General features: G+C 37.1%; 1 protein-coding gene across 1 annotated transcript; it reads right to left on the reverse strand.

The window, feature by feature from the left end:
* Positions 1-448: 448 nt before the first annotated feature.
* Positions 449-17,110, reverse strand: SAMD9 (sterile alpha motif domain containing 9). The gene is made up of 3 exons (XM_019729706.2): positions 16,850-17,110; positions 13,842-13,932; positions 449-5,368 (listed from the first exon to the last, which is right to left on the reverse strand). Exon 3 carries the CDS (start codon positions 5,358-5,360, stop codon positions 600-602), a length of 4,761 nt encoding a protein of 1,586 aa, XP_019585265.2. The 5' UTR covers positions 5,361-5,368; positions 13,842-13,932; positions 16,850-17,110; the 3' UTR covers positions 449-599.
* Between the last annotated feature and the right edge of the window lie 505 nt (positions 17,111-17,615).

Consider the following 17,615-nt stretch of genomic DNA (forward strand, 5'->3'; position numbering starts at 1 on the left):
GCCTCCTACTGCGTGAAGAGGCAGTCTATTAATTCTCTAGCCTGCTTTGGTAAGATCTGCTGACTTCTGGGGGTATGATCTTCAGAGAATTAGTTGGTCCTGCTTTGAAAGATCTTTGAGTGCTACGTACATTTCTGATCTGCTTGGTAAGAATAAATGTTGCTCCTCCATCTGAGAGGATTTGGCTTTTCTTGTGAAATGGTTTCCCAGATATTGTAATGTCTTGGTATCATAACTATTTTTTCTTTTCCTATTCTGAAAAATGTTTTAAATTGAGAAGAAGGGTGACAATATTCCTTAATTCATGTCATGATTGGGTAATGGGGGAACTGGTGGGGTTTTGTGTGGCTGACTTACTATTAATACATTCACCTCTCCTAATTCCATCCATAGCTCCTTTCTGGTGGTATCTAGTGCTTGATAGTGTTATCCAAACCAGGGAAGATATTTGATGCTTTCCACATTTCTCACTCCATTCTTTTTCACCACAGTCTGTGTAGGGCTCATAACATATTTAAGAGGAAATTTAAAGTATAGGTCTTGGGTCTAAAATATATTTAGGTGGTACTGAGACAACCTGGAGGAAGAAGATCAAGCTTCTAAGTCACTTGAATGTCATAAGCAAGTGGGCCTCCAATAGAAAATCCCAGGTAAAAAGACACCTTTTCTATGCTTCTGCCACTTCTTAGTTGACCGAAGAAAGCAGGTGTGATGGGGATTGTGATTTTTTCGTTGATTCCATATTCTATGTATAAACAATTATTTTCAGCTCGTCCCTTTAAACGCAGCAAAAGTTCTTTGACTTTTTCTTCTTTCCATACCTCTCCACTCTGCCACCAGGAATTAATGTCGTATGTCTTTTTGAAGCATTGATCAATTTTCCCCTTGTGAACAAGTCTGTTCATATTGTTACTTTTCCCGAGAAAGAAATATGCAGTTGGCTGCTTTGTACGATACATATGTTTATATTGCCCCCTGAAAGAAATTTGCAGCGACTGAGCATACTTTTCCATTTGTTTAGAATCTTGATTTAGTTGTTGGCTTTCTGGCCAGAATAAGAGGGAAGCTAGGAAATAAGGTTCTGAAAATCGATAAGTCAGTCCCACTTGTTGTAAGACTTCTCGAAGATGATCTTTCAGTTTTTTAATTGGCTTCACTATTTTGGAGGTAGGTTTAATACAGTAGAGAATGATGTTGGCCAAGATGAAATTTTGCTTGTCCTTTGTCTGGATTCTGACAGTGCATTGTTCAAAGAGAAAAGTATATTTGCTCACTATATCTTCCATGGTGCTAACAGCATCTTCTTGACTTTTGATAAGATATTCCAAGAGCCCAGAAAACTTGTCTGCTTTTAAAACTGCTAAGCTTCTCCAATACAGCTCTGCTTGAAGTGGCAAGCTAAGCTTTGATCTGAGATCACTGTTTTGTGATTCCTCTAAGGGGCCAAATATATCTGCATACTTCTTAAAATATGTAGCCACCTTTCTCCGAGTTTTGGACTCTTCATTTTGCTTAATGTTGTTCCTGGGTTTTAGAAGAACAAAATAATCATCAAAAAAATCAAAGGACTTTTTCAAAGAAAATTGCAAATTAGTTAGATAAGGAATAAAGCTTTTGAGGGCCAATTTAAATTCATTATTTGAATCCCCAGGAATATCACTAGTTCCTGATATAAAATTGATCATATCTCTTTTAGATAGTTCATTTTGATTGTCAAAAAAAGGAATGAGCTGGAGAATCTGTATCGCGTAGAACCCAACTTCTATCTCCCCTTGATAACCAGCAATATTGTAAGTATCATACCGCCTTTTTGACTTCTGATAAAACCTTTCCGTTGCTTCATCCTCCCTATCTTCACTTTGCTGTTGAGATTCTTTGAATGCATTTGAGGCATGTACTGCTAAATCCAAAAGATCAGTTAAATCATCAACTGAAATGTTCCTGTTTCTTCCATTACCCTCTAGCCACCATCTTATTTTACTTTTGTAGACTTGACCCAGTGTATCTGAGATGTAAGAATTGCTAGGTTCTATCTTTTTTGCTTTATTTGCCCAAGATAGGGCGCTGGTAAAGTCCTTCTTTTTAATGTAGAAATGTCTTGCTAAGGCTTGGCAAATGAATGCATTTGAGTGGAACCGATGAATACCTTCAAGCAATACTGTTTCAACTGCCAGGTTCCCTTCATCTTTCAGTAAGGCTTCAATGAATGGGGAAAACCAAGTTCCTGTTTCACCTTCATGTTCATTGCGCTGCCTTGTGAGCAGCAGTGTCTGCATATCTTGGACAAATTTGCTTCTTCCCATACCACTATCATAGAACAAATTTTCTTTGAGCATATCCAGCATAATTTGACTTTTATCCAAATGATAGCTTGTCTTCAATTCTTCCAGTGAGCGCATAGCAATCAGACGGTGAATGATGCGCACTCCCTTGTAGGTCCCACATTCCAGCACCTCTGTTTTTATCAGAATTGTTGTAGAGTAGGTGCCCATCTTGTCTTCAAATTTTTCTGTTCCCCAGAAAGCCTTCTTATTTGCAATTCCTAAGAAATTTTCGCACTGTGATAGGGAAATGGTGGTATCAGGTACATATGAATTAAGAAGAGCCAGAAAAGAAAAGAGCTTTGCTTCCTTGGTGGAAATATTTTGTCCTTTCAGGATATTTCTGACCACATTTTCTATGTATTTTTTATCAAAATTGCTTTTCATGATCATGAAAGAATAAAAATCTTTAAAGTTTTTATGTTGCTCTTCAATTTCTTTCAGTTTAAGCTCAAAAGCTCTCTGATCGTTGTCAGATAGTTGTTGTATTAGGGCAACACCGTCTGAGGTCTTTGCACATTTTTTAGGATTCTGTGATCTTACACAATTTAGGATGATCACTAGAGTTTTCTCATATCGAATATACTTATTAGCTACAGCTGTTTGAATAGAGGCCTGCAGAAGATAGACATTATCTTGTTCTTCAAAATCATCAACAAGAAGCAGTACAGGTAAATATTCCTGATGGTTTGTTGTCCCATAGGTGATTAAATCAGTCACTTGTTTTCCAATGTCAGAAAAATCCGTTGTCTTATTTTTCAGCACAGCACATCTGAATTTCTTCCTTAGTTCCCAGAGAATATGCATAGCCAAGGTAGTCCCACCACAGCCTGGATGATGATACAGATGAAAAATTTTGACACATGTTGGCTTACAAGAATCTCCCCAGTTTTGAATCTTTTCTTCAAGAATTTTGTATTTTTCCCTTTTGACAAAAGGCGAAGAATAGTTTTCAGAAGAAAAGTAGAAGTTCCACCAGGATACTTTACCACCTCGATAGAAGTCTTCCTCTTTGGATGCTATGAATTCACGAAATTTATCTTTGTCCTTCTCTAAGAGTGTACCTTCACATTCATTTTCACAAAGAATTTCCAGAGCAGTCATAGTATCTTCTTCCCTTTTCAGAAGGACAGTAGATGAACCAATAGATGGCAAAAATCTCTTTAAAGATTTAGTCACAGATTTTACTTTAAGAATGGTGCCATTTATCTCTTCAAGACTTAAAGCAGAAATACATTGGCCTGATAATTCATCTTGTTGTTTTGTTAATCTTGCTTCAAGTAGATCTTTCCATCCCTGACATATGTGTGAGTTAACACAAATGCATAATATATTTTCCATTCCTTTGAGATCTTGGTAGAAAGCACAGAAGGTCTCGATGAGGGGGTCTCTTGGGTCATCCACGGAGGAGAGTAATAGAAATACCACTAAAAACTTCCCTCTTGGCATTATGTCTTCATGTGTAAGAAATGAAATCAATTTCCTGACTTCAGATGCTTTTTCTCTTTGCCAGGAACTTGGATCTAAGGGTTTATATTTTTCACTGTCAAGGTCTAACCTGCCATTGCAGAAAATCCAGCTGGGTTGTTGATAAAGATTCAGACTAGAAATCTTCTCATATGGTGTGGTTGTCCCGTCCAGATACTGACTTGGCAAGTGAAGGTTTGCTACTCGGCTTTCTTTGTAAACATTGACTACCCCCTTGCTCACCGATTCAGGGTCAAACTCCAACACAGCAAACCATTTAATTTCCTTTAGGAAATCTAAATGTTTTATTTGATTTGGGTGACATTTATTTGTTACAAGAATGTACCATTCATAGTATGAATTATCTAACAAATCCTGATTTCCTGTCAACAATTTAATAAGTTTTGGTCCCTCACTCTCTTTTTTCTTTGTTTTTACTCTGCATTTTTCTTCTGCTTCTTTTCTCGACTGTGCAAGTGTTTTTAAATTTAATTTAAATTCTTTGAAATCTGTACTTTTTTTCATGATGTCTGTAGAACTGGCTCCATTCCGGACAAAGACTGAGAATTTTGATCCTTGTTCCCATTTTTTGTTGTAATTTTGCATTTTAATCTGGAAATAATCATCTTCACATTCAGAGTATTTTGGAATGACATCCACTTCAATAACAAATCTGTCAGATGGAATACTGTTTGGAAGTAAAACTTCTACAAATCGTGGCTCCCGAATGCAATTTTTTGCTTTCTGGACCTGATGGTCTTCAAAATACTTGTAGATCATCTTATTGAAGTGATCAATGAGGGCTTCCTTGGTGACATGGGTGAGTTCCACACCAACAATCTTTCCATGGGGTTTGTCTTTGACTCCAAGATGAATGGTACCATTGGTCCGTGAATTCATACAAGCTGAGGCAAATCGGAAAACTTCATTGCTAAATTTCATCTTAGCATCCTCTTCTGTTTTTGTATCTGTGTAGGCTTTGAATTCATGTATTGGATCGATGAGATTGAGTGGTCCTGTTTCAGGCTGCAGACAAAAATTCAGTTTGTAACGATACGGATCACTGAATTCATCAAAAGGGTATGATACACATGTCAGTTCTGTGGATGGCTGCTTTTCCTTTGCATCATCTATTTCATCTTCCATGGACTCATTTTTTAGTGACTTAGAATCTTTAGTAACTGTACTCATTGTAGAGGCATTAGCCATATCTGATTTCCGTTTATTCTTTTGTTTTTGCTTTGAAGCTTCTTCATTTGCCTCCTGAATCGAAGTTAGGGTTTTCGGAACATTTTTACTGTCTGTTTTCCTCTTACAGGCCTGAACAGGATCTTCAGAAGATGTTTTCTGCAATTCTTTGAATAGATGTTCTATTTGGATAGCTGGTCCATGTGTTATGCCCATATCAACGAGGTGACTTTTAGTTAACAACTTCAAGATTTTTCCAGTCACATCTTGTGCAGTCAAGATTTCCCTGTGCTTTTGGTCAATTTCATGACTTTCTAACCACCGATTTACATCCTCTTTTGTCCAGTCATCTGTGTTTTTTGGCAGGTTCGGTTGCACTGCCATTCTGATATCTGTATACAGAAAAAGAAAAATGATTTAGTATTTTTATAAGTAAATTTTAAATACTCAATTTTTCAATAGATAATATGTATGTCTTACACAGTTTGAAAAGTTTCCTCGCTAATGGTTGTATGCTGCAATGTCTGTTAGCTATATTATTATATCATATTCGATGTTGTTATAGAAAATAAGAGAAACAAAGCATATATGAAACTTATGAAACTAAATACAGAAAGATGTATGAAATAAGGAGAATACGTGAAACGAAGTATAGAAGCAAGTAGCTTGTGAAACATTTTATGATAGGTGTAGATAAAGTAAACAGAGCATATGAGTGTTACACATGAGACTGGAATAGGAGGGCTAAATAGATATTAAATATTCATGAGGCACTTGAAGCACTTGATATTGTTGAGGTCTTAATTGGGTCACTCATTAGTGACACCATTCTGATCCTTTGTATCCTCTACTTAAGAAATGTAAATAAAATCCAGTACAGCTTCTCAGGCTAATTGATGAGCTATAGCTGTGGTCAGACATACATGTAACTCTGCATCTCTGATTAGAGCATGTGTATGCCATTGACTCAGGGCATCTTCTATCAGTTGATTCTCCTTGGACAGACTTCAGAGTGTGTTACCCATCTCTTTCCCCATTTTTTGTTGTGCATTTTAGTTGATTTAATAAGGAATGTGCCTTAAACATCTTAACTTAATGTGTGAAGGGCTCTGTTCCATGATTTCTTGGACAGCTTGCTAGGTAGTGAACTTGGAGGCTCCTATTATATTAAAGTAATTTTTCACATAATAATTGGTAATAGCTGATTCTTGGGCAATTAAAAAAAATGGCATTACTATTTGGTCTGCAAATTGGCAGAGTACTCTCTGGTAAATTAATGGCAATCTGGGGTACAGAAATATAGCTATGTTTAGAAAAAACAAAATCCAAATAATGATAGTCAGTTTTAAGTACAATTAAAATGTGAGCCATTCCAATGACTCTATCATCGGAGAAATCAAATTAACAGAGGTGATATGCCTGAGGAATTATAACACATAGATTATGTAGGCCCACTTCCATAAAATAATATATATAAATATTACCTCCCAGTGGTAGACACAAATTCAGGATTAGGATTTACCTTCCCTTCCAGACACAAAGAAGCCAGAGCAATGGTTCAAGGTTAAAGCTATTATTTTGTTTTTATTAGTAACTTCTATATACATAGAAATTGAATAAAAATATATATCTTACAGCTATGTTAATACAAAATAGGCAAGGATATGCAAAATTGATGGAAATTTTACTCTGTTACAACACTATGGCAATGAGAAACCTAGAAGATTTAATGCCTTCTGAAAAAGTGAATTAGATTTAATTTCAGTAATTTGGCCTACAGAAATTAAGAAGCTCAAATTTAAAGGGATCTGGGAAGAGAAAAAAGAGTGGAGGGGGTAAAAATGCTTTAGGTGTACCAATCTTTAAGCCCCTTTTTGAAGTGCTGGCAGGCAACACTTTCTTTGTGAAGCCCTTCCCCCACCCAGCCTGCAGGCACAGGTAGGTGCCAAACCTGAATGCTCCATCAACATGGTTAACACCATAACCCTGCCCTGGTGATCTGAGACCCCCATTCCACCCAACTCATGACCAGCCAGAATCTTTTTCAGCGGCAGGTCCACTCAGCTCACCCTGCAGACTTTCCTAAAATCTCTCAAAGATTCACAAACCCCAAACAAGCAGCGTCAGGCCTTGGTGTGCCCCATACTTCTTGCTAAGAGGCTCCAAGCCCTGCATTAGTGGCAGCTGGCCTCAGTTCACAGCTGAGCCTCTCCCAGGTGCCTCTAAGCCCAGAACAGGTGGTAACCACATGCAGATCATTTTATAGCTCCTATTAGGTGGCCCAGGGCTGGGCACAGGCAGTAGCTGACTTTGGCCTGCACCAGAATCCCCTCCCAGGAGGCTGCAGAACCAACATACCAGGTGGCAGGCTTTAGACCACACCAGAGCACCACCCAACTAGCTCCACAAACAACACATTCAAAGGGTGGATCTGGCAGGCACCAGTGCCCTACTAAAGTGAATCCTGATGCGTGGGGTCAGCCCTTGCACAACAGCTTGTCTGCTGTTGTCATGACCATTCCTCAGCCAGTGAGCCTGACGGTCAGTCCGTCTCACTGACATCACAACAGCAGTCAAGGCTCAACTACAAGAGGATACACAACCTACACAAGGGACACCCTTAGAGCACCTGGCTCAGGTGACCAGGGAGACTACTACTGGACTCCACAGGACATCTACTATATAAGGCCACTCTGTCAAGACCAAGAACTACCTAATACATAGAAACAAACACAGGAAGGCAGCCAAAATGAGGAGAAAAAGGAACATTTCCCAAATTAAAAAATAGGACAAAACCCTCGAAAAATAAGTGTGAAAAAATAGAGACAAGCAATTCACCAGATACAGAGTTCAAAACACTGGTTATAAGGATGCTCAATGAACTTAGGCAAAGAGTACATGGTCTCAGTGAGAACTTCAACAAAGAGATAAGAAACATAAAAAAGAACCAGGCAGAAATGAACAATACAATAGCTGAAATGAAGAATACATTAGAGGGGATCAACAGTAAATTAGATGAAGCAGAGGATCAAATCAGCAATTTGGAAGAAAATGTAGCAGAAAACACCCAATCAGAACAAAAAGAAAAAAATAATTTTAAAAAATGAAGATAGTTTAAGGGACCTCTGGGGGAACATCAAGCCTCCCAATATTTGTATCATAGAGGTGACAGAAGGAGAGGAGAAAGAGCAAGGAATTGAAGAAATAATGACAGAAAACTTCACTAACCTGGTGAGAGAAATAGACATACAAGTCCAAGAAGCACAGAGAGTCCCAAACGAGATAAACCCTAAGAGGCCCATACCAAGACATATAATTAAAATGCCAAGGTTAAAGAGAGAGAATCTTAAAAGCAGTTAGTTACCAACAAGGGAGCTCCCATAAGAATGTCAGCTGATATCTCAACAGAAACTTTGCAGACCAGAAGGGATTGGTAGGAAATATTCAAAGTGATGAAAAACAAGGACCTACAAGTACCTTTGAAGACTATCATTTAGAATTGAATGAGAAATAAAGAGCTTCCCAGACAAAAAAAATCTAAAGGAATTCATCACCACCAAGCCAGTATTACAAAAAAATGTTACAGGGACTTCTTTAAGAAGAAAAAGAAAGGTAAAAAATATGAACAATAAAATGCCAGTAACTACATATCAGTAATTACTTAAATGTAAATGGATTAAATGCTCCAATTAAAAGACATAGGGTGACTGAATGGATAAGAAAACAAGACCTATACATATGCTGCCAACAACACATCCACTTCAGATCAAAAGACACATGTAGATTAAAAGTAAAGGGATGAAAAAAGATATTTTGTGCAAATTGAAAAAAAAAAAAAAAAAAAGCTGAAGTAACAATACTTATATCAGACAAAATAGCCTTTAAAAAGAGACACACAGATCAATGGAACAGAATAGAAAACCCAGAAATAAATCCACACCTACTTGGTCAATTAATCTATGACAAAGAAGGCAAGAATATACAACGAGGTAAAGACTACTTAATAAATGGTGCTGGGAAAACTGGACAGACACATGCAAAAGAATGAAACTGGATCACTTTCTTACACTGTATACAAGAATAAACTCAAAATGGGTTAAAGACTTAAATGTAAGACCCCAAACTATAAAACTCCTAGAAGAAAACATAGGAAGTAAACTGTTTGACATTGTTCTTAGTAATATTTTTTTTGGCTATGTCTCCTCAGGCAAGGGAAACAAGAAAAATAAACCAATGGGTGTACTTCAAACGAGAGTTTTTTCACAGTGAAGGAAGCCATCAACAAAATGAAAAGACAACTTGTTGAATGGGAGAAGATATTTGCTAATGATACATCTGATAAGGGGTTAATATCCAAAAAATGTAAGGAACTTATACAACTTAACACTAAAAAAATAAACAATCCAATTAAAAAATGAGCAGAGGACCTGAATAGATATTTCTCCAAAGAGGACATACAGATGGCCAATAGATATATGAAAAGATGCTCAATGTCACTAATCATTAGAGAAAGGCAAATTAAAACCACAATGAGATATGACCTCACTCCTGTCAGAGTCCCTATCATCAATGTCAACAGACAACAAGTCTTGGCAAAGATGTGGAGAAAAGGGAAACTTGGTGTACTGTTAGTGTGATTGTAAGTTGGTGCAGCCACTATGGAAAGCAATATGGAGGTTCCTCAAAAAATTCAAACTAGAACTACCATATGACCAAGCAATTCCACTTTTGGGCATTTATCCAAAGAAACCCAAAACACTAATTCAAAAAGACATATGCACCCTTATGTTTATTGCAGCATTATTTACAATAGCCAAGATACGGAGGCAACCTAATTGTCCATTGATAGACAAATGGATAAAGAAAATGTGGTACAGATATATAATGGAATATTACTCAGCCATGAAAAGAATGAAATCTTGCCATTTGTGACAACATGGATGGACCTAGAGGGTGTTATGCTAAGTGAAATGAATCAGACAGAGAAAGACAAATACCATATGATTTCACTTATACGTGTAATCTAAACAACAAAATAAAGGAACAAACAAAACAAACAGACTTATATGTAGATAAAAGAGCAAACTGATGGTTGCCAGATAGGAGGGGGGTTGGGAGGATAGATTAAAAAGGGAAGGGAATTACATTGTACAAATTTGCCAGTTATAAAAATAGTCCCAGGGATATAAAGTACAGCGTAGGGAATATAGTCAATAATGTGTTAACTCTGTGTAGTGTCAGATGAGTACGGGACTTATTGGGGTGATTACTTGATAAGTTATATAAATGTCTAATCACTATGTTGTACACCTGAAACTAATATAATATTGTATGTCAATTGTAACTAAAAATTTTAACAAGTTTTAGGAAAAGAACCAAAAGAAGTGGCTAGAGGAGCATGCTGTCCACAATTGCTCATAGGCACCTGACGATTATCCTCTCACGGCTAGAGTTCAAAAATTAAAGGGGATCCACATGTTCAGTATGTTTATGATGGGGATACTCAATGTCATGTGATCTTTTAAAAGGGAAAAATATATATCACGAACAAATTTTGGAGATAATTAGCCTGGGATTGGCTGAAATTCTGATACTAAACTGAGGGATTTGTTAAACTGAGAGTTTGGAAGAAAGAACAAATAAATAAAGTAAGCCCCTTTTGTGGGACTACATCAAACTTAAAACTGTGCATCAGAGGACACAATTAACAGAATTAAAAGGCAAGCTATGGAATGGAAAAAAATATTTACAAGTCATATCACTGATATGATAATATCCAGCATTTAGTAAAAACTCTTACAACTCAACAACAAAACAAATAACCCAATTTAAAAAAAAAAAGGGGGCAATAGACTTGAATAGCCATTTCTCCGAAGAGGACATACAAATGACCAATAAACATATGAAAATATGCTTAACATCATTAGTCAGTAGAGAAACTCAAACCGAAACCACAATGATACATCATTTCATATCTCTTATGATGACTACTAAAAACAAACACAAAAACCACGCTGAAAATAACAATTATTGGCGAGGATTTGGAGAAATCGGAAGGAAATTCTTGTGCACTGTTGAAATGTAAAATGGTGCAACCTACATGACTTACTCTAAAATAATGGTTAAAAGAAGTTCTCTAAACAGAAACTAAATGATCAGAGAAAGAACCTTGGAACATTAGGAAGGAAAAAAAACATGATAGGCAAAAATATTGGTATATATGATAGACTTTCTCCTCTTTGGTTTTCTAAATTATGTTTGATTGTTGAAGTACTATGTGATATGGTTCTAAATATATGTAGTAGAAATATTTAAAATAAGTATATTATAAGTGGATAAGATAATGGGATATATGGGAAGAAAGATTTCTATACTTCACTCAAACTGGTAAAATAACACTATTAGACTGTTATAAATTATATGTATATAATGTAACATTTAGAGCAACCAGTAGTAAAAATAATACACTCAAAAACACTAGATAAAAATGGAGTTGTAAAAAGTTTTTGTTAATGCACAGGAAATCAGGAAAATAAGATAGAGAAATTAAAAATAGAGAACAAACAGAAACAATAAGTGGTATTTAAGTGCATATATTAGAAAAAACGAAAAGTCTCAAAACAATAATCTAAGCTCTTACCTGAAAAACCTAGAAAACATTGAAAAACAAAAGCAAAGTAAGCCAAAAGCAAGCAGAAGGAAGGAAATAATAAAGAGCAGAAATTGATTAAATAGAAAAGAGAAATATATTGGAGAAAGCCAATGAAACAAAGATTTCCTTCCTTGAAAAGATCAGTAAAATTCACAAACTTCTAGCAAGACTGCAAAAGAATAAAAAAGAGAAGACACATTTACCAATCTCAGAAATGAAACAGTGGATATGAGTATAATTTTAAACCTTTCAGACATCAAAAGGACAATAAGGGAGTATGATGAGCAACTTCATGCACATAAATTTGACAACTCAAATGAAATAGACCAATTCCTCAAAAAACACAAACGTTTACAACTCAGTAAGAAATAGATCATTTGAATAGTCTCATAACTTGAAAGAAAACTGGATTTTTTAATTAAAAAAAAAAAATATCTCCCCCCACATCTCCAGGCCCAGACAGAGTCACTGGAGAATGCTACCAAACATTTAAAGAATTAACACTGATTCTACACAATCTCTTCTGAAAAAGTAGTGAAAGAGGGAATACTCTCCAATTCATTTTCTGAATCTGGTATTATCCTGATAGCAAAACCCTTGCAGACCCAGCCTCCCCGTGGGCTCCCATGGACCCAGGCTCTGCCCACCCCAGTGCCAGGCCAGTCCATGAGGCCCCTGGCTCCAGGCAGGCTCCTGCAGATCCAGGCTCCCAGGGCACCTCATTGCCAGGCCAGCTCCTACAGACCCAGACTTTCTACTTACCCCAGTGCTGGGCTGGGCCCCAGGGACTCAGACTCCAGACTGGCTCCCATGGACTAAGGCTCCCAGTCTGCCCCAGCCTCCAGGCTGGCTTCCAAGGACCTAGCCCCGCCAAGCACCAGGCTGAATGATAATAATGATAATAATAACAAAAGACAACAGATAACAAGTGTTGGTGAGGATATGGAGAAAAGGGAACCCTGGTACGCTGTTGGTGGGAATGTAAATTTATACAGCCGTTATGGAAAAGAGTGTGGAGATTACCCCCAAAATTAAAAATAGAACTATATATGATCTGGCAATCCCACTTACGGATATATATCAGAAGGAAATGAAATCCATATCTCAAAGAGATATCTGCACTCCCATGTTTGTTGTAGCATTTTCACAATAGCAAGATATGGAAACAACCTAAGTGTCCATCAAAAAAAGAACAGCTAAAGATGTGCTACATTAGGTTGGTGCAAAAGTAATTGCGGTTTACAAGGTTAAAAATAATTGCAAAAACTGCAATTACTTTTGCACCAACCTAGTATATACAACGGAGTATTATTCAGTCATGAGAAAGAAGGAAATCTTGCCACTGGTGACAACATGGATGGAACTGCAGGATATTATACTAAGTGAAATAAGCCAGAAAGAGAAAGACAAATATTACATGATCTCATTAATATGTAGATTCTAAAAAAAACCCAAAAAACAAAAGTCACACTCATAGGACAGTGGCTACCAGGGGTTGGAGAGGGAAGGGATGAGCAGATAGATACTGGTCAAACTCTACAGATTTGCAGTTATGTAGGATGAATGTCTAGAGACCTAATGTACAAGCATAATGATTATACTTAACAACACTGCCTCGAACACTGGAAATATGCTAAGAGAATAGATTTCAGGAACACTCATCATAAAAATAAATGGTAACTATATGAGGAGTGATATATTAATTAGCCTGACCATAGTAGTCATTTAATATGTTTATGTGTATTAAATCATTATGTTCTATACCTTAAATATATACAATTTTTATTTAAAAATGCTACATTTGAAAACTTGTAAGATACAGTGTCAACAATACTTGGAGAAGGTACTATATATAGCCTTAAATGCTTTTATAAAACTAGAAGAATGAAAAGCATAAACTAAATGTCAATTTAATAAGTTCAAAGAACAACAGAATAAAGCAGAAGTAAGAAGGAAGGAAGGGAGGGAGGGAGGGAGGGAGGAAGGGAGGGAGGGGAAAATAAAGATAAAAGCAGAAATCTATGAAATAGAAAACAAAGTTACAACAGAGAGAATCAAAGAAAACCAAAACTTGTTGAAAAGAGTAACAAAATTGACACACCTGTGGGAAGAGTAACCAAGAAATAAAAGAGATGTGAAAAATACACTCTATCACATGCTGTAAATTTGAAGACTGAAGGGAACTAACCAAATTCTTTGGAAAATGTACGTACCAAAACCGACTCAAGACGACATGGAAGGAGCAACACTTCCCGGTGTGATGTAGTAGATCACGGCAGGCCACCAATACTCCCACTTCAACAACTAGAAAAAATCAGATAAATTACAAAACATATTTTTGAAGTTATCACAGAGTTTTAGATGGACTTAATGACAAAGACTAGTTGAACTAAAATTCCAGAGAGGGAAGATCCCTTCCTAGGTAAGCTTTGAGGCATTTGCTAATTCTGGGCTTGGACTGAGGACTAGACTTGGCCTATTAGCAGGAAGAGAAACCAGTGTGGCTTTTGACAGTCACATGGATGGATATGATGAATTGGAATCTGAAAGTGATCCAAAATCTTCAATTATCATGGAAATGCAAAGTAAAACTACGAGATAATACTGCATAGCTTGCAAAATGGCTAAAATTAAAGTCTGACAGTACCAAATGTGGATGATGTGGTGGAGTCAGTAGAACTCTCATGCATTTTTGGTGGGAATATAAATTGTTTCAGTCACCTTGAGAAACTATTTGGTAGTTTTAATGAAGTTAATGTGCTAGTAACAATAGAAAACATATCATAGGATTCCATTTATATGAAGTTCAAGAACAAGCAAAACGAATCTGTTGTAGTAGAAGTCAGAAGAGTGGTTACTTTTTAGAAGGGAGATGCATTCTGGGAAGTGACTCGAGGAAAACTTCGGGAGTGATAAAAATATTTCGTGAAAATTAAGAGAGAGTTCTCATGCACTACCCCTTGTAGTTTACATAACTAGAAAGAAAGAAGATTTCTTCCCTGCTTGTCTCAGCAACAGCCTTTTGCTCACTGCCAGAAAGAAACTGCCACAACCTTGTGCTTTGGTTTCCCTCCCCAATATCCTCCAAGAACCCCCCAAAAGATAACCTCCCTTTTGTCTCTTTAGACTTGCCTCTTTGGGTTTGCCATAGTTCGCGTATCCCGAATTGCAATTCATCTATGTTACCCAAATAAACTCATTTGGTGCTTGATAACCTTTATTGTTTAATTTTTAAGATTAATACTTTTTATCTTCATCTGGTTAGTGGTTACACTGATGAACACATAAAAATGTCATAGAGCCACTCCCTTAAGATTTGTTCATTTCATTTAAATTGTATTGCATTTAAAAAGCCAAGGATGCCTCCAAAATACATGATAAACAGATGAATAAAATAAAAGAGGTTACTTGCATAGAAAGAGATGATGGTACGTTACCAATCAAGAATAATGATTAATTCAATTCTGGGCATTGAAGTCTGAAAGTTTTGCTAGAGGTTTATTATTGCGGCCTCAGATTGTGGATTAGCGTTTGGTTTTATATGCCACTGTTGATTCATACTGGTGTCATAGTTGTCTAAAACCTGACTCCACTTTCCTCTGATAACTCTGCTGAATCAGTTTTATGTTTCCGTCTGCTAAGCCACATCTACTCCACCCTGTCAAAGTACAGCTCACTTCTCTTTGCACCTCACCGTGGTAACACCTAAAGCGTGGGGCAGCCCCACCATTCTGCCGCTGGCTGTGTTCAGGCTCCCGAGACTTCAGACTTGCAGTTCTCTTGCCACATCTCTTGCCATATCTCTTGCCACTTCTCCTGAGGTCTCCCTGACTTCCAGTCACAGTTATACAAACTCAGCCCTTGCCTCCTCAGTGATACCTCAAAAACCAGATTATGAGACTGAGTGGTGAATTAGTTGGATTATTTGATTTATGCCTGAGCTGCATACCACATACATGTAAAAACATAAAGCCAGGTGGGTGGGGACCTGGGCCTGAATGTTTGGTTGGGAATGTGAGCAAATTAAAAAGGAATGACTTTTGACTATTGTCTCTACCAGATTATGGATCTTTCAGTGATGATTGAAACAGTTTGCACTTTCACACTGCTTCCTTTAAAGCCTTTAGCTGTGCCTTTCAATAACTTACTTTAAAAAAAATTGTTGAAGATGCCATTCTGAGAGAATATACACAAGAGGCATGATTTCTATCTCACATCTGTGTTTTCCCCATTTACACCTCTGTTCAGAGGTATTTCATATATTAATGATTTCTTTATACCCTCCTTGTTCCAAAGTGGTTTTTAGATCATTCAGAAAATGATACAGGATCACACATATATGAAAACCCTTCGGTTTAGAAATCAGGGGGAAGGCTAATTAGGGGGATGACAGGTTTAGAAATCAGGGGGAAGGCTAATTAGGGGGATGACAGGAAGGGGAAAATGAAGCCAGGAATAAAGTTAGTGCCTACAATAACTGTTTTCAATTGTATATACTTTACTAGAAGTGGCCTGAAAATTCAGTTCTGAGTTGCTCAGCAACTAATATAAAAAAACAACAACAATTTGTTACAGGATCAAACCCACATATATTGACTAACTGTAGGGTTTGTCAGCTTTTCTAAGGAGAGTTGAAGGTCAGGTCTTTATTTGGAAATATAATCTCCTTGCATTGCCTTGTTCCTTGCTTTGGAGGAAATCAGACATAAACCTGTGATACTTAGCAGGAACAAAAAGCTGCCTTAATTTCAAGGACTTCCTGTAGCAGTCCATCGGTCTCTCTCTCTGTCTGTCTGTGTGTCTGTCTGTATATAACACCTGACACGAATATCTGAGAAGCTATAGTGGAGTTTTATTTTCTGGCAGTTGCCTACTTCTTAGAGTAGATGGTGGAAGGTATCTTTGATTGATGTAAAGTACATCTTTAAATTTTCATTATATATTTTTTTCTGAAGATACTGCTAATGCCTTGGGGGATTTCATCAATAAAAGTGCCTTTAGTTTACAATTGCATTTTTTATGATATGTTGTGACTCATTTTTTCAACTAATATAAAAGCAGACTCCTGTTACAGCAATGAATAGACTAGAATTTCTAGGCTTAAAATATTATTTTTGGTTTTGGGGTATATTTCAATTTTCTAATTGAAAAGTAGATTCTTTCCTACTCAATAAAATGCTGCTATAGATTGTAATAATAACATTAATAATATTGTACTTACCCGATTGTCTTGCAAATTTCTTCTACATAAAAGGCGAAAATCATGTATTTTGGTGCAGGAAGTATCTAAATTCTGTGTTTTCTTCTTCCTCTGATGTTAGAGAACAAAAATTTTCTTACGGTTTTTATGAACGTATTTCCTGCTTTTACCTCAGTCTGCCCTCTAATTGGCTTAGAAACAACAGGATGTGTCAGAAATGAGTGTTGAAAACAGGCTGGTAGGGAGAGGAATCCTGCAGTCTGCTTTTAGTTTCATTTTCCTGGATCTGAGTTTACAGAAGTGATTTTTTTCTCTGTGAAATGCTTTTTTTTTTTTTTTTTTTTTGTAAGCCATTACCCTGCCAACGTCTGGTCTGTTTGGTTAAAATCCAAAGGTTTCACATCTGTTCTTTGCTTGAGAGTTTTGAGGACTGCTGAGAGCCCTGTCGTCTTGGCTACAGACGAACTCTGGGATAGGCTAAGTGGCTCCCTTGGGAATACTGGTTTTCACTGCTACTGGGAGCCTGGTGGAGCTCCCAGTAGGAAGCAGCCTGTGTTGGTATTTCACTGGCCTTCCAGGGTGGACTAACCATCCCTCTCTGTCTTCCTAAAGTATAAAGGAAAGGCTTTCTGAGAGTCCTTTCGAGCTCTCTGCAAATGGTACAGGCCTCTGGGTTCCTTCTGTAGGGCAGGCTGGGATTAGAGGCCCCCCCATGGCCACGTTGCAGGGATTTATCTTTTTAAGGTTAGTCTCAGGGCCAGGTAGAGAACTGCCCCAGTGAGAGCCA

This window comes from Rhinolophus sinicus, linkage group LG09 (genome assembly GCF_036562045.2).
Source record: "Rhinolophus sinicus isolate RSC01 linkage group LG09, ASM3656204v1, whole genome shotgun sequence".
Taxonomy (NCBI): Eukaryota; Metazoa; Chordata; class Mammalia; order Chiroptera; family Rhinolophidae; genus Rhinolophus; species Rhinolophus sinicus.

What these genes read in the sequence shown, in the direction of transcription:
- SAMD9 (XM_019729706.2), bottom strand. Translation starts at nt 5,360, where the DNA reads ATGGCAGTGCAACCGAACCTGCCAAAAAACACAGATGACTGGACAAAA.